General features: G+C 40.9%; 2 protein-coding genes across 3 annotated transcripts in view; one reads left to right on the top strand and one right to left on the bottom strand.

Annotated features, from left to right (window-relative positions):
* Positions 1-18,636, top strand: part of opcml (opioid binding protein/cell adhesion molecule-like) — a 162,877-nt gene extending 144,241 nt beyond the window's left edge. Inside the window, exons 4-8 of one of the 2 annotated variants that reach the window (XR_007958862.1) lie at positions 7,278-7,415; positions 8,294-8,414; positions 10,257-10,408; positions 16,014-16,728; positions 16,817-18,636. Coding sequence is in view for 1 of the 2 variants with exons in the window: in XM_052046286.1 (XP_051902246.1) it covers positions 7,278-7,415; positions 8,294-8,414; positions 10,257-10,408; positions 16,014-16,117 (515 nt within the window). In the remaining variant the exon portion in view is untranslated. Of the gene's footprint in view, positions 1-7,277; positions 7,416-8,293; positions 8,415-10,256; positions 10,409-16,013 lie in introns of both variants that reach the window. The other variant, XM_052046286.1, reaches the window with a different exon arrangement.
* The window catches only part of LOC127587820 (uncharacterized), a 270,103-nt gene that overhangs the window by 184,222 nt on the left and 63,075 nt on the right, over positions 1-22,806 (bottom strand). The gene's annotated exons all lie outside the window — the stretch shown is intronic.

The following is a 22,806-nucleotide window of genomic DNA, read 5'->3' as shown; positions in this document are numbered from 1 at the left end:
CTTGCAGCTCACAGATCCATGTACATAATTATGTTCTGCCATTGTTGTTGGCACACAATTTCAATATCATGATCTCTTTTCCACTTTTCATCAATTCATACATTCCGCAGATGGGGAGTGAGTGATCAGTGTCTTTCGGGAAGGTTCGGCATTGAGTTTTGAGAAATGGGTGAAATTGGGACATTCAGATATTTCCAGAAGAGTTCATATTTTAGAATTCAGCAGAACTCGATGTAGAACACATGCACATGCACACACTGCCGATCCAAAGTATGGCTTAACTTTGTTAAAATAAATAAACAGTCTCCTGACTTGTAACACTTACGATAAGATTAAAGTGTGCAAAGCTTGCACCACTGTTAGACGTTTGTTGTACTCCCGCCTACAGTGCACTGAACTTTAGATTTGATCTCAGGACATGTATTTTGTATGTGGACTTTGGACTTTAACAATTTGATGGGTGGGATGTAAAATGTCCTCTAATTCTGCAACAACCCAGATCATATTAGTTACTAGTAGTCTAGTCTAGTAGCTCTACACGTGCCCGTTACCGAGTTAAAAAAAAATTCCACAAGTTTACAGTTGACAAATGACCGTCAAAAAGATCCTACAGGCACACACGTCACCAGTGGTTTGCTTGTGATGCAACTTTCATTGGCATCAATTTCATCAATGACAAATGCCTCTTTGTTGTTCTGTACTGTATTTAACCCTGACTCTCTATTTTAACAACTTGTGCAGTGTTAGTTGATTGAAAATGTCATAATCTATGCCAGCATAGTCTAATTTAAATTTGGAATTCATTTAAAATGAATGTAAAATGTGTATGCTGTGTATATATATATATATATATTAGAGCTGTCAAACGATTAAAATATTTAATCTAATTAAAAATGCAACTGTCATAATTAACTCAAATGAACAAAAAAATTAATTGTGATTACTCACACATTTTTTATCGTTTCTGAATTTCCTTTTACATTTTTGTCCTATTTTTTCCCCCATTTTAATGCTCTCATCAACATGGAATCATGAATCAGTTTTCTGTGCCAAAAATTTACTGAAATATTTTCAATTTTACATGAACATTTTTCACTTGGTGCAGTTATTCACACATAATCTCACACAATATTACTGTCCATCAATAACGGTGAAAAAAATATTTTGTCACACAACAGCTGCTTTAACAGATTTTTTTTATGAAATCAAAACAGAGCAATATAACATTATAAAGTGCACATCTAAGGTACACGAGTACTCAGCCTATAGTGGATTTAAACCATGGTTGCATACTTCATTTTTCTCAAGTTTGCTTTCAACACAGCAGTCTTTTTCTGTATGTTTGTTGAAGAATAACGAGACACCGGACACCAGTGTTCATTATGTGCCGCTGTATTCAAAACTGCCAGTCTTACAAACAAGCACACGCACTTCCCCCGTGCTGCTGGGGCAAACCATTATGAAAGGGGGGTGGGGGTTCACTCCCCCTAACATAGTCAGGCTATGTTGATTGTATTGGTCCTTCTTGCGCGGAAATCTCTCTACGGTTTTGTGTAGACCTCATTTCGAATGACTACACTTGGTTCGATGACAACACTGGAGACATTTTACTTTCGCTAGGTCGCTACCACTGTAGCGCACTGTCACTGTCAGACGAACACAGAGAAGCTCCACCCGCTGTATTTATATGGACACGGAACGCTGTAACCTTCCACACAAAATAGTTCCAAACAAGTAACAATCGCGTCAGTGGCATACATTGTATACCTGTATGATACAGAGAGAGAGAGAACAGATAACTTGTCAGTGGAGCAATATGGCAACCTTTTAAAAGTAAACTTTCCATTCATAAACTCTTTAAGTATCCGTTTTCGGTGTCTCGCGCTTCCATGGCTGGAAAAACAGACATGGGCGTGGACTTCTGCAGCACGCTTGTTGTTTTGTTTCTGGTGTATTTATAGAGCAACGTAACATCCGCTTGTGACGTGTGCCACGTTAATCTCACGAGAAAAATATTAATCCCGTTAAAATTCATTTAAATTAATGGCAATAAAAACGCGCTAAACTGACAGCTCTAATATATAATAAAAAAATCCTCTTCTCACCCCTTGGGTGGTGTCCGTCCCTCATTCAGCTCGGGTCCTCTACCAGAGGCCAGGAAGCTTGAGGGTTCTGCGCAGTATCCTTGCTGTTCCCAGCACTGCACATTTCTGGACTGAGATGTCCGATGTTGTTCCCGGGATCTGTTGCAACCACTCATCTAGTTTGGGGGTCACTGCCCCGAGTGCTCCGACCACCACAGGCACGACTGTCACCTTTACCTTCCAGGCTCTCTCCAACTCCTCTCTGAGCCTTTGGTATTTCTTGAGTTTCTCGTGTTCCTTCTTTCTGATGTTTCCATCACTTGGGACCGCTACATCCACCACAACGGCTTTCCTCTGTCCTTAATCTATGATCACGATATCTGGTTGGTTCGCCATTACCATCTTGTCAGTCTGGATCTGGAAGTCCCACAGGATCTTCGCTCTGTTATTCTCCACCACCTTCGGAGGTGTTTCCCATTTTGACCTTGGGGTTTCCAGTCCATACTCTGCACAGATGTTTCGGTAGACTATGCCAGCCACCTGGTTATGGCGTTCCATGTAGGCTTTCCCTGCCAGCATCTTACAACCTGTGGTTATCTGTTGGATCGTCTCAGGTGCCTCTTTGCACAACCTACACCTTGGGTCTTGTCTGGTGTGGTATATCTGGGCCTCAATGGCTCTGGTGCTCAGGACCTGCTCCTGAGCAGCCAGGATGAGTGCCTCTGTGCTGTCCTTCAGGCCAGCCCTCTCTAGCCACTTCTTGAGATCGCCCATTCAGTTATGGTCCGGTGGTACATCCCGTGTAGGGGTTTGTCCTCCCATGATGGTCCCTCTTCCAGCTCCTCATCCTCTGTTGCCCATTGTCTGAGACATTCTCTGAGTACCTCATCCGTTGGAGCCTCCTTGATGTATTCATGGAGCTTGGATTTTTCATCCTGGATAGTGGCTCTCACACTCACTAGTCCCCGGCCTCCTTCATTTCGGCTTGCGTACAGTCTCAGGGTGCTGGATTTGGGATGGAACCCTCCATGCATGGTTAGGAGCTTTCGGGTCTTTACGTCCGTGGTCTGAATCTCTTCCTTTGGCCACCTTATTATTCCTGCAGGGTATCTGATCACTGGCAGGGCATAGCTGTTTATTACCCGGGTCTTATTCTTGCCATTGAGCTGGCTTCTTAGGACTTGCCTCACTCGCTGGAGGTATTTGGCCGTAGCTGCTTTCCTTGTTGCCAGTTCGAGGTTGCCATTGGCTTGTGGTATACCGAGGTACTTGTAGTTGTCCTCAATGTCTGCTATTGTTCCTTCGGGGAGTGAGACCCCTTCAGTGGGGACTACGTTTCCTCTCTTAATCACCATCCGACTACATTTCTCAAGCCCGAATGACATCCCGATGTCGCTGCTGTAGATTCTGATTGTGTGGATCAGGGAATCTATGTCCCATTCGCTCTTAGCATACAGCTTTATGTCATCCATGTAGAGGAGGTGACTGATTGTAGCTCCATTTCTGAAGCGGTATCCATAGCCTGTCTTGGTGATTACTTGGCTTAGGGGGTTCAGTCCTATGCAGAACAGCAGTGGGAACAGTGCGTCACCTTGGTATATGCCACATTTGATGGACACTTGGGTAAGTGGCTTGCGATTGGCTTCAAGTGTGGTTTTCCACATCCTCATCGAGTTCGCAACGAAGGTTCTTAGGGTCCTGTTCACCTTATACAACTCCAAGCATTCAGTGATCCATGTATGTGGCATCGAGTCATAGGCTTTCTTGTAATCAATAAAGGCTGCACGCATTAGCGTGAAGGATCTTGCCCAAGGACCCACACTGGATGGTGTTATGTGCTCATTTTTGCCCCAAGCGGGATTCGAACCACCGTCTCCCGTATGCCAACCCGATGCCTTACCAACTGAGCTATCCAGCCGCTATATATATATATATATATATATATATATATAATATATATATATATATATATATATATATATATATATATATATATATATATATAATGTGACGGGGATCACCACTATGATGGTCTCAAGCTCCACGTCGCTGCCGCCTCAAGAATACCAGACACTAGGATGTGGCTTTTCTTTTCTTTTTATTGTCTGCAACACAGTATGCCAAGATAGGTGAAGTCACGGGGCTTTTCAGTCGAGTAAATAACCTGTGACTTCCCTGGTAGCTCTACCTGAACTAAACATCATCCATAAGAAACTAAAAGCATAACAAACGAAATATACAACATAGGTGATCGTATATTAACTATTTACAAAGAAAAGGACAAAAAAACACATTCACTGGTATCTACATGACGCCACTGAACGCATCACACGCAGCAGAACGGCTGCACAATGCACAGTAATGGCGGCCGCGACGAACCGCGCGGGTACACGCCAGCCACATTAATAGTCAAATGAAAAACAACACGAAAAACTATGTAGAGTACAATGAAAAGGAAAGAAGCATTACCTGCAACACAGTATGCCAAGATAGGTGAAGTCACGGGGCTTTTCAGTCGAGTAAATAACTGCGCAACAAAGAAAACCCACCTGTTAACTCAATGGATAAAAACTTTCATTCGATAAAACTTAAATTAAATGACGACACAAAAAGCAATGTGGACTCGGAACAAATCCGGGAACTAATTAAATACACCGCGCCGTAGAAAAAGGGAAAACAAAGTGAAATATTGTAATTAAACTAGAATGAATCCGGACCGTCAATGAAACCCGACTTACCCTGTGACTTCCCTGGTAGCTCTACCTGAACTACGGCGGGAGGCAGGTGCCATACCGTGCGCTGTTGCGTCACTTCCGTCATAATTTAATAACCGCAATATTATCACTCCGTTACATATATATATATATATACTGTATATAGTCTGATAATATGAACCTAGGAAATAGGATAAAGATTGAGAACATTTTTAACATCTCTCCACACTATTTTTCCTTTTTTTTTTTAACCTTTGCGCATTGACTGAGATCGACTCGGTTATGCAAATTAGGGCGCCATGGGCACATGGTGTCATTTAGGATGAATTCTGAATCTCACAACTGAAAACGCAACTGTATTTACAGAGCACAACCACCGCTGTATACAAAGTGCTGCACATGGAGCAAACATATGTACAACAAGAAACACAAAAACAATAAATTAAGAACAAAGACGGTACAAAGCACAAAAACAGTAAAACTAAAAATCAAGTCTGAGTCATGCTGAGTCAAAGGCCAAACAATACAAATGAGTTTTGAGACGAGGTTTAATGATGTCAGGTCACTCCAAAGAGAGGAACCAGCAACGGAAAAGGCTCGATCCCCTCTGAGCCTCCGCTTAGTTCTTGGTACCTCGAATGTCTGGTCCACAGACCTGAGGCACCGGCCAGGTGTGTAGGGGCGGAGGAGCTTAGAGAGGTAAGGTGGCGCGAGGCCATTTCAAGATTTGAAAACAAATAAAAGGTTATTAAAAAGAACTCTAAAATGTATAGGGAGCCAGTGAAGGGATGCCAGAGTAGGAGTTATGCGGTCCGTCTTGTGAGTACCATTCAAGAGGCAAGCAGTGGCATTCTGGACCAACTGGAGACGCTAGATGGAGGATTGTCTGACTCCATAATAAAGTGCATGACAGTAATCCAGCCGGGATGTGACAAAGGCATGAATTACTGTTTCAAAGTCCTCATGAGAAAGGAGAGGTTTTACTTTAGCCAGCTGCCTAAAATGAAATAAGCTGGATTGAACACCAATTTGTTGGTCCAATTTAAAATCAATGTCCAATTTAAGACCCAAGTTTGAGAAATTTTGTGCCATTCAGGTCTGTTTTTCCTCCAGGCAGTGGCTTCAATGAGAAAGTGTCTATTTTGCTCAGTGGGACATAGATTTCACAGTCATCCCTACAGCAGTGGAAGGAAATACCATATTGGTCCGAATATAAGACGGCCCTGATTATAAGACGACCCCCTCTTTTTCAAGACTCAAGTTTTAAAAAAGACTTTTTGAACACCAAATTCGTTTTTATACAGAAAATAATTACAGTACAGTAATCCCTCGCTATTTTGTGATTCGTTTATCACGGCTTCAGTGCATCGCAGATTTTTTTTCACACATATTCATAATTTTTTATATATACATGGAGTACAGTACTGTATATGTTGCTCTATGTGACACACCGTTGTTTAGCAGCTTCTCACGGACCGTTTGCAGACTTTCATTTTTTTTAACCTGCATATGTTTATTGGTCGCTACTTCGCGGATTTCCGTTTATCGCGGGTGGTTTTGGTCCCCATTAACGGCGATAAACGAGGGATTACTGTACATCTGAAACAAATGATTCTAACAATATATTTGAGGGAGGGTTATTTTGCAATCACATTCATAAATGAATGGCTTCTGGTTTTTGAAATGTACATTACTCCTCAGCTGCCAGTTCATCTGGCCGATCTTTGATCCACTTTTCCAGATTCTCACTACGTTTCTCCATTTTCTGTTATCTGTTCGATTATTTTCTTCTCTTTTCCTTCTTGACGTTATTTGTTATTTTTCTTCTTCGTGCTGCCGCTATTTTTATTTTTATTCTTCGTGGCAGGGGTTCACTTTGGCCTGGGGAGTCAAGTTCAGCATTCACTTCAATTATATATGGCGCCATCTAGCGTTGTGAATGGGTATAACATCTAGACCCTGAATATAATACTTTTTCTTTCTATTTCAATGCAAAAAAAAACAGTCTTATATTCGGGCCAATACGTACCATGTTACCTTCAGATGGAACCCAGTGGGAGCAGATACAGTGAGAACAGCAGAGGCCATATAATTGAGCCCTGTGGAACACCACATAAAAGTGGGGCAGTACATGACTCAGAGCAGCTAAGGCTAACATCAACATCGGCACAAGAGTTAGACTGATACGTTTTGATCACTCAAAAGAGTTCTCCACAGAATTTATCTGGGACCACTCCAATGTGTCTTGTTTTTTAAAGGCGGGACATTTAGTCCAATACTTTTGCGCTGATTGGGTGACGCGGCAACTTGTGCAGGCCAAACAAACGTTTGTTTTGACCAGTCCTGGCAACGGCTGAAAATGTTGACACGGGCATGCATTTTAATGCATGTGTTCCTCTGGTACGAATTTTCATAGACAATATAAAGGTCAGTAGGAATACATTTTTAATACAAATATTTCTTCCTTTCTCCTTTACAGGCACTCACACATTTGTAACAGAAGGAGAGCATCTGGAGCTGGCTACCATCAGCAAAGATCAGTCCGGATCATATGAGTGCATTGCTTCAAATGACATATCTGCCCCTGATGTGAGGACAGTACAGGTTGCAGTCAACTGTAAGAGTCATACAATCACTTTATCTGACAACAATTAGGGTGGTGGGTGTTACATTGTGTATGATTTCGTAGTACTGTATTAATTTATTTACAGAGAGGTGTTTTGTCCTCTCACCAACATATGTGTCAGTATTATGTTTTGATATGTGCTGGAACATTGATATGCTGTATTAAGTCGCTCCTGGGTATAAGTCGCACCAGCCATAAAATTCATGATAAAGAAGAAAAAATTATTAAGTTGCACAGGAGTATAAGTCACATTTCGGGGGGAAATTTATTTGATAAAATCCAACACCAAGAACTGAAATGTACTCTTGAAAGGCAAATAAAAATGAAAATAGAGAACAAAAGGCTGAATAAGTGTACAATACGCCAACGTTACATGATGCATTAAACAATGAAATGACAACGTGCCTGGAACGTTCACCTCATATTTAGACTTATTCAGATAATTATAGCATAAAGAATATGCAAACAAGTTTACCAAACCATCTGTGTCACTCCGAAACACAAAATCAAATGAAATCTTCATCCTCAGTGTCACTTGAAAACAACTGCACGAACTAACACGAGGTAGAAGATGCGGCGCTTCCTGTTCTGCGGCGCTTCCTGTTCTACGTCGCTTACATCAGACTAATCGTCAGTTGTTTTTTTTAATCAATTACTGCCAATGTGGAAAGTATCAACAGAGCTCTAGAGCACCCTCTTGTGGTCTAGCGTGAAAATAACGTGAAATGATAGAATGTGTTAATTATTTTACACCTCAGTCCCTTGAGAGTCCTCTCTGGACACCACGTACTGTGTCATCCAAGACGCAACTTATTCGGCAGGAATCTCATATCATCAATCTAAACATGTTTTTTTAATGTATTTTATAGATCCTCCCTTCATTTCTAAGGCAAGGGGTACAGGGACCGCAGTCGGACAAAAAGGTGTTCTTCAATGTGAAGCTTCAGCTGTGCCTCGGGCAGATTTTGAATGGTACAAAGAAGATCGCAGGCAAGTTTCACCTCGGAGCTTCATCCATCCATCCATCCATTTTCCAAACCGCTTGATCCTCACTAGGGTCGCGGGGTGCTGGAGCCTATCCCAGCCGTCTTCGGGCAGTAGGCAGGGGACACCCTGAATCAGTTGCCAGCCAATCGCAGGGCACACAGAGATGAACAACCATCCACGGCCACACTCACACCGAGGGACAATTTAGAGCGACCAATCAGCCTGCCATGCACGTTTTTGGAATGTGGGAAGAAACCGGATCACCCGGAGAAAACCCACGCAGGCTCGGGGAGAACATGCAAACTCCACACAGGGAGACCGGAGCTGGAATCGAACCCGGTACCTCTGCACTGTGAAGCAGACGTGCTAACCACTGGACTACCGGGTTCGCCACCTCGGAGCTCATTCATTGCTATCCAATACATTGATGCACAACCGCAGACATTCTGAGAGTTTTAGGTTGTGGTTTCACGCTCACACATCATGTATGATGTTTGAAATTAGATTACATTGCATTGCTGTAACTACATTCAAAATCACACAATTGTGAATTTTACTATTCAGCTGCTTATGAGAAAACACAATTTCTCCAAAAAGTACTAAAACCGTTGGACAAAATTTAGCCAGGGTCAAAATAAGTTCAATTGTGCATTTTCATCCAAAAAGGCCAATTTTTATGAATAGTGCAGTTGACAATGGCTCTCTAAGATTGTAACTTATTTTGATTTACAGTACACTGGAAATAAGTGTACAACATTGTCATGCGTTTAACTTTTAGTTCCCATTGTTTAAAAATATGAGTTTATTCAACTTAAGTTTCCAATTTTTATTCAGGTAAAATGCAATTTATTGATTTTAACCTAATGCTAATTTACAGCAAAGCACTAAATGTAAACATTTCATTTAGACCAAAGGATTTTTTTTTTCAGCTATTAAAAAATGTTTTGTTAATTGATCTATGCCAACCATGTATAGTAACAGGAAGAACAATTCAACGCAATCACATAATGTGACGGACAGTAAGGCAATTAATAACGTAATCAACCCGTTCATCCACTTTTTGTGGCTAATTCTTTTTAAAAAATATTTTCTTGCATTGTTAAATTTTATAAATAATTTTGTTTATTTTTGTACTGTTTTAATGTCTGGTTTTCCTTTTATTTTTAAATGTTTTGCAATGTTGCACCGATAATGAATTGTCTATTACTGTATTCCAAATGCATTTTAAGCATTTAAAAAAAAAAATTCAGCATTATGGTAGTTTTAAATATTTGAGGCAAATGAAATGTATACTGTTCTAGTGTACAAATGTGGTTTACACAAAAGGAAAATTTTCATCTTGAACTGAGGTTTCTTTATATTAGGTCATTAATCCAATTTACATTTTGTTGGCTTTGCTTTAACAAATGACAGTACTTGAAAGTCAAACCCTCAGGTTATACCAATGGACATTTTTTTTTTAATTGATGCAGAGCTAAATATTGACTGTGACACCTTACTTCAATTTTTTGAAAAGTTCATGTAGTGTTTTCTTTTTTTCTGTGGAGGAGATTTTCCAGTTGGTAAAATTTCAGTTTGAACCAAGACTCCTTTGTCATATGCCGATTCAGATATCATTTTCATGAGATTATTTTTTCTCATGAAAAATGTATATTTAAATGGTCATAATTAAGATATAAATAGACATGACATTAATTTAAAGCATATTATCTGTTTTGTTAAAAAACTCTGATGAGTCAGTTGGGAAACAGCCACATGAACTTATACATGATTCAGAGAAAACTGTTTCTTTTTTGGGGGGCGGGTCAAAACAAAAATTTGAAATTGCTCCTGTCTGTATTTCAGGCTGTCCAGTGGAAATAATAGGATCAGGATCGAGAATCGAGGCAAACAGTCAATGCTGATCTTCTTCAATGTTTCCGAAGAAGACTATGGCAACTACACGTGTGTTGCGATGAACACCATGGGGATAACTAACACCAGCATTATTCTTTATGGTGAGTTCGATTGCTGAATTTATATTTTGTATTACATGGCAGAGGTCAACATCAGAAGTACTCGCTGTCGCCGCACACTAGTATCACACACGGGACCAAAGAAAGTTCATGGTTTATTAAAATTACAACAGCATAAGTTTACTTTTAATATAACTCATTTGGCCCACTTAAAGTGAAAAAGACAAAACTCGTTGATTGTTCATGAGAGTCCAACAGGGCTTTGGTCGGTGAGGTCCAATTTTGGCTTGGATTAGGGTCTTGCTCTGGAAGGAATCAGACATACACACCTTGCAGACGTGAATGTTTTAATGTGAACAAAATGATACATTTTCCACAATGGTGTGTGGTGTATCTTGTGTCTTTTATTTGCATTTCTACTACTCATAAATGATCTAGTCATAATAGTATGCATTCATTCATTCATTCATCTTCCGTACCGCTTGATCCTCACTAGGGTCGCGGGGGGTGCTGGAGCCCATCCCAGCCGTCACCGGGCAGTAGGCGGGGGACACCCTGAATCGGTTGCCAGCCAATCGCAGGGCACATATAGACGAACAACCATCCACGCTCACACTCACACCGAGGAACAATTTAGAGCCCCTTCCTCAACTGGCGGACCGCGATCCACGACCGGACCGCCGACCTCCTCAGTCCGGACCTCCTCTGTCCGGACCCTCGGCAAATTGTATAAAATAATAATTCATAAAGTGATTTTTAAGTTATACATTTTATATTTGTGGACTATAATCTGCGCATTACCGCGATCGCTGGTTAAAATTATCCGTTGTATTCTTTGCGTGCACTAAGATGTAATGCAGAGGACCGCGGCAGCGCGACTTTGTGTGTATAATGTTTGACTGACTGGAAACCCTGGTTGAGCAGGGCATGTCGGCGATAACGATGCGCTGATTGGCTCCTCTGAACTGAAGGTGTGTCCATACATAAGCGTCAGCATATACGAGGCGCTGATTGGCTCCTCTGAATTTAAGGCGTGCCCATACATAAGCGTCAGCACGCGTCTATCCCTATAAACACGCATTCAAAATAGTTCATTGTGCCCGGAAACAGACGCATGCGCAACGCCGCAGTGTGCTCACAGCTTCAGTCCAGGAGAGCCGCACACACAATTAAGACGAAGGTTTCGATTGTGTGCAGTTTTGCTCCCATCTACCAGGGGGTCTTTGCAGCTGTTTAACAGCAGAACAGATAAATAAACGTCACAATGGCGTCCTCTAAAATTGCTTCAAAGAGAAAGGTGGACAGTGAAAATCGGCGTTTCAATGAAGAATGGACTGACAACTATGCTTTCATTCTACCTCTGTCGAGCACCAAGCCACTGTGTCTAATATGCCTAAAGACGGTAGCTCTGGTCAAGAGTCAAAATATTAAACGCCACTATGTGACAGAGCACAGCTCTTTTGAACGGGATTTCCCTCCTAATTCAGAGCTAAGAACAAACGAAAAAAAGAAACTGAAAAGGTCATATCAAGACTCAAGCAGGAAGATTGTGACGTATGACACACCAACAAAAAGCAACAGAGTGCTCACTGAAAGTGGCCTGGGTTTTGGGTAAGCACAAGAAACCATTCTTTGATGCAGAAATTATAAAATAATGCATGACTGAAGTTATGGCCACAATGTTTGAAGGCAAAGAAAAGGAGCAAATGACAGCCAAAATAAAGCAAATTCCACTGTCAGATTCCACATCTACCAGACGAACTGAAGTCCTTGCTGCTGATTTGTCTGGCCAGCTTTGTGATGCAATGCAAAATGCAAATTGGGATTGATTTGTTTTGTTAAAGGAAATTGATATTTTGATGTATCTTCTTAGCAGGCACAACTTAACAAAATAAAAGAGTTCCTGTGCCTCAACAAAATACCTCTCATTATTTGCTGTGTACTGGCAGAATGAATAATTGTTATTTTATATATGCCCATACTAAATGGGCATATAGCCCTGCTCCCTATGACCGCCATGCATGGGACCTTGGTCTTAATAAAAAAAAAAAAAAGTGGACCTCCAGCATTTCTAGTTGAGGACCACTGATTTAGAGTGTTCAATCAGCCTACCATGCATATTTTTGGAATGTGGGAGGAAACCGGAGCACCCGGAGAAAACCCACGCAGGCCCGGGGAGAACATGCAAACTCCACACAGGGAGGCCGGAGCTGGAATCGAACCCGGTACCTCTGCACTGTGAAGCCGACGTGCTAACCACTGGACTACCGGGCCGCCTCATAATAGTATTGAATGATAAATATCCAAGGTTACCGTGTTCCATGTCCATATAAATAACGGGGGTGGAGCTTTCTGTGTTCGTCTGACAGTGAGGTGCGCTGAGGCACGTCGACAGTTCAGCGGTGCAGTGGTCACGACCACGCTGAAAATAAGAAAACGTCTCCAGTGTTGTTTCGAACGAAGCGTAGTCATCCGAAATGATGTCTACACAAAACCATAGAGAGACTTTCGCGCAAGAAAGACCACCAGAATCAACATATCCTGACTGCTCTGTTCAAAGCAAACTTGAGAAAAACGAAATATGCAACCATGGCTTAAATGCACTATAGGCTGAGTACTAGTTTACCTTAGATGTGTACGTTATAATTTTATATTGCTCTGATTTGATTCCCTAAAAAGAGCTGTTAAAGGAGCTCTTGTGTGGCAAAATATTTTTTTTCACTGTTGTTGATAGACAGTAATTTTAGGAGTGTTCACACGGCAAGATTTGCTCCGGTGCTACGCCGGCGCTGCGCCAGTCGAGCTTTCAGACGTGCAAATTACCATAATTTCCTGACCATTCGGCAGACCGTATTGTTGGGCGTAGTCTCAGTAACGGGTGCTATTTCTGTATTTGACACATACACAGAAGGCACTGTATTATTGGGCGCAGCCAGGCATGGTAAAACATACACCAGCTTAAACATTCAGCATGCATGCACGCACACTAAAAACACGTTAGCTTGAAGCATACGGTAGCATGCATGCACGCTAAAACATACCAGGGATGTTAGCATAAAGCATACGGTAGCAGTTAAGGCATACGGACACACGCTAAAAACCCATTTTTAAAAAGGCAACAGAAGAAAAACTGGGTTCGTTTGTACTTTATTTAGCCATTTTACAATGTACTCACGCGACTGGTACAAGCTCGGGGCGTGCTTTTAGCGTCCTCTTACATGACCGCTCTTCATCATTGGCAACTGGTACCTGCTAAGGACGTGCCTTTAGCGTCCTCTTACACGCCCACCCTTCACTCATTGGCGGACTTCCGCATGCCTGTCGTCACTCACGCCTGCCTTTTCTCTGTATAAACAGCGTGTCGGCCAGAAGTGCTCGCAGTCAGGCTTTGGAACTCGGCGCATACACTAGACGCTCTGCATTATAAGGCATCCTGTCCAGTTTGAAGAAAATTTAAGACTTTTAATGGCGCCTGATAGTCGTGAAAATACGGCAGCTCCGGCGTAGCCCAGGAAAACGGCTTACACCAGAGTAAATTTGATCCACCTCTGGGAGGTGGTTTAAAAATTTGCTCCAGAGCAAATGCTTGTTTGCGAAGCAGCACCGATGTAAATTTGCACGTGTGAACTCTCCAATTTGCTCTGGAGCAAATGCTCGTTTGCAAGGGGGGAGTAGCCTAGCTACGCATAAGAAGAGTTGATTACGTACGGCGAGAATGCGTTGCTCTGTTGTACTTTTGTCATGTGTTTCTTTAATAACGACACAAGAGATGGCTGGTTGCAGCACTCTTGGGTTATACCATCTCAACTAGAACGGTCAACACAGAAAGTGTTGCACGTACGACCTTCAAATTTTGCACACTGGGTGTCAATGAAGTGAAAACCCCATGCTCGATTGCTACAACTCTCAAAGAGATTTCCATGGGCACTCCAGACCCCTTCGAGAATCAGGGGGCAAGTGTATGCTTGTCTTGTCGCGTGGAGTGTCTCCAAGTCACTTATTCGATGTGGTGCGTATTTTATTCAGCAATTCCAAAATATAGATCATCTAACATCTGCTTTATTTCTAGCTCATCTGCCAGAAAACTGCCTCACTAATGGCATTGTGAATCCTGTCAAGAACTAGGCACAGGTGGTTTGGACTCAAATGCACAGAGTTGAGGGTAGCAAAAAACTTTGAATCCAGACAAAAGTCGGTACACGTGAAAGACAAAATTATCAGGTAGAGACCAAAAAAAGCCCCGGCACAGAATAATGATGAGACAAAAGCGCTGGAACGTGACCTGAGTCGAATCAACCAACTGGCAATGAGACAAGACGCGCGAGGGGAATATATACAGGGCTTGGTTGGGGATGTGAAACAGGTGAGGACAAAACAATCAGGGAGCAGGTGACACAGACGAGGAAGGGGCGGCGAGGCAGAAAGCAGGCAGTAAATCATGACACATCCGTATTGAACAGAAGAAAAATTATAGGCATACATCGTGCAAGTCATTAAAACAAAATTTTGCAGGAATGACTGATAAAACAAAAATGATATGAAAAATTCAAATAAACACGTGTGAGACACGCATTCGTTAGAGACTGACAGACAGAAATCCAAATCTGTCTGTGCTTAGTCGGGTATCCATCAATGATGCCCACTTGTAGCACTTCGCGATTTGAACATTTGTTCAGCTGTAGCACGATAAACTTGATATGTGCTCGAGACATCAACTGAGAATGTGTCTGGTATGTTCATGTAACCTATTAAAAGTTATTCAGATAATTACAATACAATACAATACGAGAACCATAAAGAACAAGTTAAAAAGTTTAAACCATCAGTGTCACTGCAAATCACTAAATCCAATGACATCTTCATCCTCCTTGTCACTTGAAAACAACTTCGCCCACTCAGGAGGTAGAAGATGCTGCTCCCTCTTGTACGTCACTTACCTCAGACTCTTCGTCGACTTATCAGCACAGGTCTAGCGCGCCCTCTTAAGATTTAAGATATCCTTTATTTGTCCCGCAATGGGGAAATTACAATCAGAATTCAGAAAAGAAAATGCTGGGTAGGGAGAGGAAAAAAAACACGCGCTCAAACTATCCTCTTCCGAGGATAATTTAAGTCCAGGATAAAAAAAAGACCCTAGCACATAAATAAGGAATATGACAAGACATAACATGTAATAAGGAGGGAGGATGAATGGGAAGGAGGAGGAGGAGAGGGGAGTAACCGCGACGCAGCCGAAATGACCAGCTGCACGGTCACCATTGCGCTCCGCATATCGAACCACGTCACGGGGGGAAAAAGAATCGGAGCGATAAAGACGGTGATAACAAGGATGTGTATTGAGTCCTTGGTCTGTGGTTTTGTGGTTCAATGTGAAAATAGCAAGTGAAATGATAGAATAATGTGTTAATAATTTTACACATCAGTCACTCCGGAGTATAAATCACACTCACGGCCAAACTATGATAAAAAACTGTGATTTAAATACGGTATATCACTAATAAATGACATACCGGTATACAGTATTTCACAACTTAAAGTAGCATGCGAAGATATGCTAAGGGTTTTTGTTTGGTTATTTTTGTTTGTTTGTTGTTTTTTGTGTATGAGCTAAGCATGGTAGAAATGTTGCACTTTTCTCCCCCCTCAGGACCTGGCGCAATGCATGACGTCAACAAGGCTGCTGTTTTGTCCCAATTCTCCTTATGCACCTCACTGATGATGACCTTCCTCTACCTACTGCTGGAGTTCTGATGTTTCAACAGGACTACCTACAAGCTTCTTTCTGCATTGATAAAGAACAAACTGTTACCATGTAAAATTTAGGGAAGGGAAAAAAATCAAGAGGCGCCAGTGGTTTGTTTTGAATTTTCTCTTATTTTGCATTGGAGTGTGTCCCCCTCAAAATGTGCAGCATTAATCAAATGAAGGGGAAAAAAAATCTGAACGGTGCATTCTAATGTAATGTTGATCAAGTCCTGAGATTGTGTATGCCCAAAACGTTTGTATGTGAAAAGAAAAAAAGAAAAAATAATAATAAATGTAACTGTTGATGGTTGACTGTTTCTTGCCCAATATCGGAGTGCACATTCTGATGATTATTGTGTAATGTCTATGTGTACGATACAACTTAACTTTTTTTAAGTAAATGATAAAAGGGAAATTGATTGTTGAGTTTAATCTGACTGTATTTTTACAGTTATATGCAAAACAGAATGAGACACTCTTCATGACGAGCAGTAAAAACACAACATGATGAATTCTCAGGCAAGTCCTACTACATCATGCATCGAAATTGTATTTTACATTAGCATGTAGAAAATATATAGATCTGTACAGAAGAGAAACAGGTTAAGATTTTGTTTGTTTGTGTACAGTAGATCAAAACCGTAAAACTGGCCTCCACACAATAACTGTGTCCTTGCAGCTTCATGGCATATGTTCATACAAAAGCACTCTGTACAGTAGATCAAAACTGTAAAACTGGCCTGCACACAATAACTATGTCCTTGCAGCTTCATGGCATATGTTCATACAAAAGCACTGATGTTTTTGTTTTTTCTGCTGGGATGTGAGTTGAACATGTTTAAAAGTACTGCAAACGTGTTGGTGTGAGTTGTGCGAATCAAGTCTGTTTGTTTTGTACATTAGGTTGTCACAACTTACTTATGCAATTTGCACGACGAATTAGAAAGAAATACCTATTTGTTGTTTTTTAGATGAGAGGGGTCACATTTACAGTGCATATGCATTTTTATAATCGGCAGATTGCGGACCCACCTAGAAAACGAAAAAGTGGGAATTTTCGAGAAGCAGATTTTTCCGTATTCAGTCACTTTAAAATTTCAATAAAATTAAGCCTGACTTGAGGAGCAGATTTTGATGCAAACATTCGAAAAAATACATTTCAAGGTGATTCACCTCTATCTCAAGAGTGTTTTTCCACATGTTTGATTTATTTTCTGGCATTAAAGGGACAAAATTTTCAAGTGTTATTTTTTTATTTGTCCAGGTCATGCAATTAAATAAACAGATTATCATGTGCAATGCTGTCCTCGCAGCTAATGGCAGAGTAAAACAAAGCAAAAATACAAGCAAATACAAATATACAGACAACATTCGTGTCATCTTTATGCACCTTTAGTTTTTATTTGTTGGGGTTTGGCTACAAACAAGAATATTTGAAGCAGAGAAGTTGAATAATCTTCAACGAATGTACCATCAAGTAACATGGTGGATTTTTTTTTAAGTTTAATGGATGGGTGCCTTAAACCCAAATTCAAAAAAGATGAATGGGAAATTCGTGCGGTGTGGGTTTTCTCTGGGTACTCGGCTTTCCTCCCACATTCCAAAAAAATGCATGGAGGGCCAATGGAACTTTCTAAATTGTCCACGTGTAATTGTGAGCACGAATGGCTGTTCGTCTATTTGTGCCCTGCAATTGGCTGGCAACCAGTTCAAGGTGTACTCCGCCTACTGCCCGAAGACAGCTGGGATTGGCTCCAGCACTCCTCCTACCCATGTGAGGATAAGCGGATCAGAAAATGGAAATGGGAAACTCTTGACTAAATTCTGCATGTATATCTTAGGTAGGATGTATTTGGGTGCATTTTAATACAGCACACTTTCTGCCTTGGGTAGGATTTTTTATTTAAACTGATTGTATAGCACAAGTGGATTATGCAGTGACGTTCTTATATTGTCCAGTTAACTCATGCACACTTTTTGGGATTGAGTCAAGTGTCGATGACAAAACAACGGGTAAGAGATGCTTGTGGGAATGCTTTTCTTGTGATTATGTTACATGCTTGTAGAGTTCGTGAATCAGTCATCTGTAGACTGTCACTGGACATGAAGATCCAAAAGCCTACAAAGTTAGGGATGTACGTGACCCCTTTTATCTTCGGTAGTTGAGGACAGTGTTGATCAGAAGTATTGATGTCATTTCACCCATCAAATGAGGACTAGCTCTGGTATTAACTTAAAAAGTGTATTATGTATGGTAACATAAATGATGACCTTTTTGGGGGGGAGTTTAAACATTTTTCTTTCATGTGTTCAATATTTACTGTATTCTCATCCTTAATGCATAAAACACTACCTGTATATTTTTTGTTGTCATTTCTAAAAGATGAGCACTTTTATGGCTTAATTGTTCAATATGATTCATGACTGCTGGGGAGTCTGCTTACGAATAGTCACTCTTGTGGTTTCTTGTCATGGCATCATTTAACTGAAAATTTCCAAACTGTCCATAAATTGTTCAAGTGTGACCTCAAGTTTCCACTCATTTGTTGTAACCTTGTTTGCCTGCTATTGGCAATCTTTGTGTGCATGCGTGCGTGTGCATGTGTGTGTGTGTGTGTGTGTGTGTGTGTGTGCGCGCGGGTTAAAAAAAACTGTTCACTGACTTAGGGGGAATGAGTTTAAAATTCATCATGCTTAATAGATGATTGTTGGTGAAAGGGGGAAGACAGATTTTTATGAAGTGATCCATACCTGTAAAGGTTTTCAAAGGGAACCAGCAGCGTTCAGATACATTTCCTCAATTTATAGAAGACATCGTCAATTCCATAAATATTTATTCTGTCTGATCATCCGTGCTGTGAACATCGTGAAACCCAAAGAGCAACAGTTTGCTGCGCAATCACTCAAAAACGTGAACATTTGTATCATGCAGATTGTGATTTGAATAAAACTCTGTGTACTTGTTGATAGTCATGGCACAACAGCACATCTCAAATTTTAGGTCGACCCTTTTATCTCAGGAACGAATGGGTCAATCTTCACAGAACAGGTATTGTTGGAAAGGGAATTTGCCGTATTTTCACGAACAGACGGCGCTTCGCATTAAGAGGAATCAACCATCCATAAATCCATCGAAGTCCTCATCTGTATCTGAAACAAACAGCTGGGCGAGTTGTCCATTGAACACGCAGCGCTGTTCAATGGACACTGTAGACCTTGCATGAATGGTTAGTTGGAGATGTTTCATAAAACGAAAGCAGCAAGACGGACTTAATTGAAAAAGTTACCTTTTCATTTCTTCTGCAAGCGTTTTTGCTCTCAGTCGAATAATGACAGTAGAGAGGTGCTTCTCCCGGCTGTTCTGTGTGACCATGAATCCATTGCTCGAGTTGGTCTTCCACCTCGACTTTTTTTCCGCGGAAACTCAACTTCGTCTTCTTGACTTGGCAAAGCTCATTCTCCTGCTTCTTCCACTTGCGAACCTTAGATTCGTTTATCTTAAATTCTCTTGCGACTGCTCGATTTCCATGTTCCTCTGCGTAACTGATTGCTTGAAGTTCGAATTGTGCTTCGTAGGAGTGCCTCTTCCGAAGTGTTGTTTTTGGGATTCCAAAGTTGTTTTGCACAATCCACATTCCAGCATTCTGTCCACCTACTGGTGGCTGTGACTTTAGCGTCCTCTTTCAGGTCTAACCTTTTGTTTTAATATCAGCATGCCGTTCTCAGTTTACAGATTATGGAACTCTGTGCATAGATTCGGTCAAGAGTCGGCAACTCAAAATCTTGAAAGAGCCATATAGGACAAAAAATACAAAACAAAAAACAAATATGTCTGGAGCTGCACAAAAAAAATATGAAAGCCTTCTTTAAAACTTCCAATGAAGGAAACACATGTAGGAGACTGGATTGATTATGTTATTCATTCCTTTGTTGTGTGTTCACAAACGCCCCCATAGAATTTATTTTGTGATTTCCTCGCTTGATTTTTTGTTTTGGTGCATTATTTTAGCTTTTCTTAGTGTCAGTGAAATGTTCATTAATTTTCGTTTTTCTGAGGCTGTCTTTGAACGCCTCTCAAGTTGAACGAGAAGAGAGAGGACATGCAGTCGGACGCAGATGTGTCGTTTTAAAAAAACAACACATGTATCTATCTATTTGAGCTATATCAGCCTACTATCAAAATCTTTTTCCATTTTAATTTTTTTTTATAAAGGTCCAGGGAGCCACTAGATGTTGCTACAGAACCGCATGCGGTTCTGTTGCCGGCTCCCGGATTAGGTGCTCCGTCCATTTTGGAGAAAATTTTGGACTTTTAACTGTGCCCTATGGTCATGAAACTACAATACTCAAGGCTGTAACTCAAAGAACAACTTGTTTACATCTAAGATAAATGGTGTGAGTCTCCTCTCTTTCTCGTTTGAAGAAGAGCTTTTCATTGGCTTTCCAACGATGTGTGGCCATAACAATTCTCATTAGCCCTGTGACATCAAATGTGTCATTTGATTGTCACTTAAGTTTTGGAGACCGCTATGTCAGTGGGGCCCAAACCACCAGGACCCTGTGCACGGCCTATTTGATACTTGGCAACCAAAGACAGAACCACCAGAAAGGCCCCTACAACTCCCCACCCCGTCGACTACCTTCTGAAGGGCAATCAATATAGGTAGGGCAGGATGATTATATGATTGGGAAATTTGATAATACTGTATGTGAGCAGCTGCGATCTGGGAGCATATTTACTCCAACAATGTGGCGGAAATGTGCGCGACTGCAGCCAATCAGAGTTTAGCTTTTTCTTCTAACTTTGGTTTGCAACTCGAAGTCAACAGAATCCGCCAATACCTGAAGGAAGAGGCAGGAAAAAGAAAATAAAAGTAACAAGAACAAGACATGTGGCATGCAGCTTCGCTGATGGCCAGCCATGACATGCAGTAATCTTCCAGAGATTGTTATTTTGACAAGATAAGAGCATTCCCATCGCTTTTGTAGCGGTATCTCCAGAGCGAGGAAGCTGTCATACATTGTCATAAAGTAGACACTGCAACAAAACCGTTGTGTCATTTGATAATGACACCCAAGTGATGAAATGGAAAGCATGAAAATGCGAGCAGTGTGTACAGCCCGCCTCCATAAATATAAGCAGTTTAGCCGCTAATAACTAAAGCAGCGATCATCTTGTGATCATGCACATTCATAAGAAGCAACGATGTTCATTCCGAGTGAAGGATCAAAATTTTATAATTGTATTTATTCTTAATGCATATTATATATAATTATTCCCAAGGGGGGGCATTTTTAGTAATTCACCTCTGTTATTTTTCCCCTTTTGTACTGTTAAAAATGTTTAACATTAATGAAGAAATTTTATGTTGAAGCGAGAACAGGCCAATTACTTAATTGCTAAACAGCAGCATGAGTTTACTGCCTGCAATAAATTTAAATGCCTATAGGGGTACCATGTCTGTTTTTGGGTGAATTTAAAATGTTCAAAAGAAAAACCTCTTGAAGCTTAGATGTGAGTAACTTTTATTTAATACTCAAACACCATGCACAACGCAGTTTTTATGATGTGCAGCTTTATTCTCTATGTAACCAGGTGAACCTTACTTAGATGCTTGTAGTGAAGGCTTCCTTATTTAACAAATGTAGCACTGTCACTTTAAGAGACACACTAGATCAAAACACGCGGGAACATATGCAGCGTGTGAGAATCAGACCTGTAAGGGTGACATGCACGTGCCCTCTGCTTATCCCAACTTGATACACCCATGATCGTCATCGTAACCCTGGCGATATTCAGGTAATTGGTAACTAGTTTACCATGACGCATGTTAGGTGTTAATTTTGGACAGATGATTAATTAGTTGAATGGTATTTGTAGAGCACAATATCTGGAGTGGTTTGGTTTGGAGTTTGAAATCTACCACTAGTGAGTCTTGTGAACAGCTGTACAGCGTAAGTGTTCACAATGTTATAAGATGTAAATATGTTTTTTTTTACTGTGAAATTATATGAACTGTGTTGTCTGTTCTTTAGAGGGGAGATCATTTGTGTTTGTCCACGTGCTTTGTACACACCCAACACACCGGAACAAGGTGTGGCTGCATCTCAAAACATTTTATTTATGTTTCCCTATGAACCAAGCCACTGCTGTTGTCTATTGTGGCGTAATTGTCTTTAATCTGTTAAATGATTTTCTTTGATCTCTTAGATCCCTTTTCGAACTCTTTTAAAATTCAGTTTACATCTCAGACTTTCATCTTAAAGCTGTACAATTTCTCTTTATTTGGTCGGGAATAAAGCCCACATAAAAATTATTTTGTGTCCAGCCTAGTCCTTCCAGAGACTCAGCTACATCTAAATCTACATGGTAATTGGAAGCGGTGCAGCAGAAGGAAAGTGAGTATACAATCAACCTCTGAGTCTTTAATAAATTTTTGAATACAGTACTTTGAGGGGGGGGGGGGGCGTGATGCACTGAAGCCACGCTACATGAACCGCGATAGAGTGAGGTATCACTGTACTGTGAAAGGATTGGATTGGATAAGCTTTTTTGTCAAATGTACTGTATGTGTAACATACAGCACAGATGAAAAGAACAAAAATTAAAATTGAACAATCTTGGCATGAGATGGTGATGACTCCTAACAGGACAAACGTGGCACTCCTGGATGTGAATTTTACCACTCAAACAC

The sequence above is a fragment of the Hippocampus zosterae genome, chromosome 16 (assembly GCF_025434085.1).
Source record: "Hippocampus zosterae strain Florida chromosome 16, ASM2543408v3, whole genome shotgun sequence".
Taxonomy (NCBI): Eukaryota; Metazoa; Chordata; class Actinopteri; order Syngnathiformes; family Syngnathidae; genus Hippocampus; species Hippocampus zosterae.
This window is presented reverse-complemented; position numbering and strand designations above follow the sequence as displayed.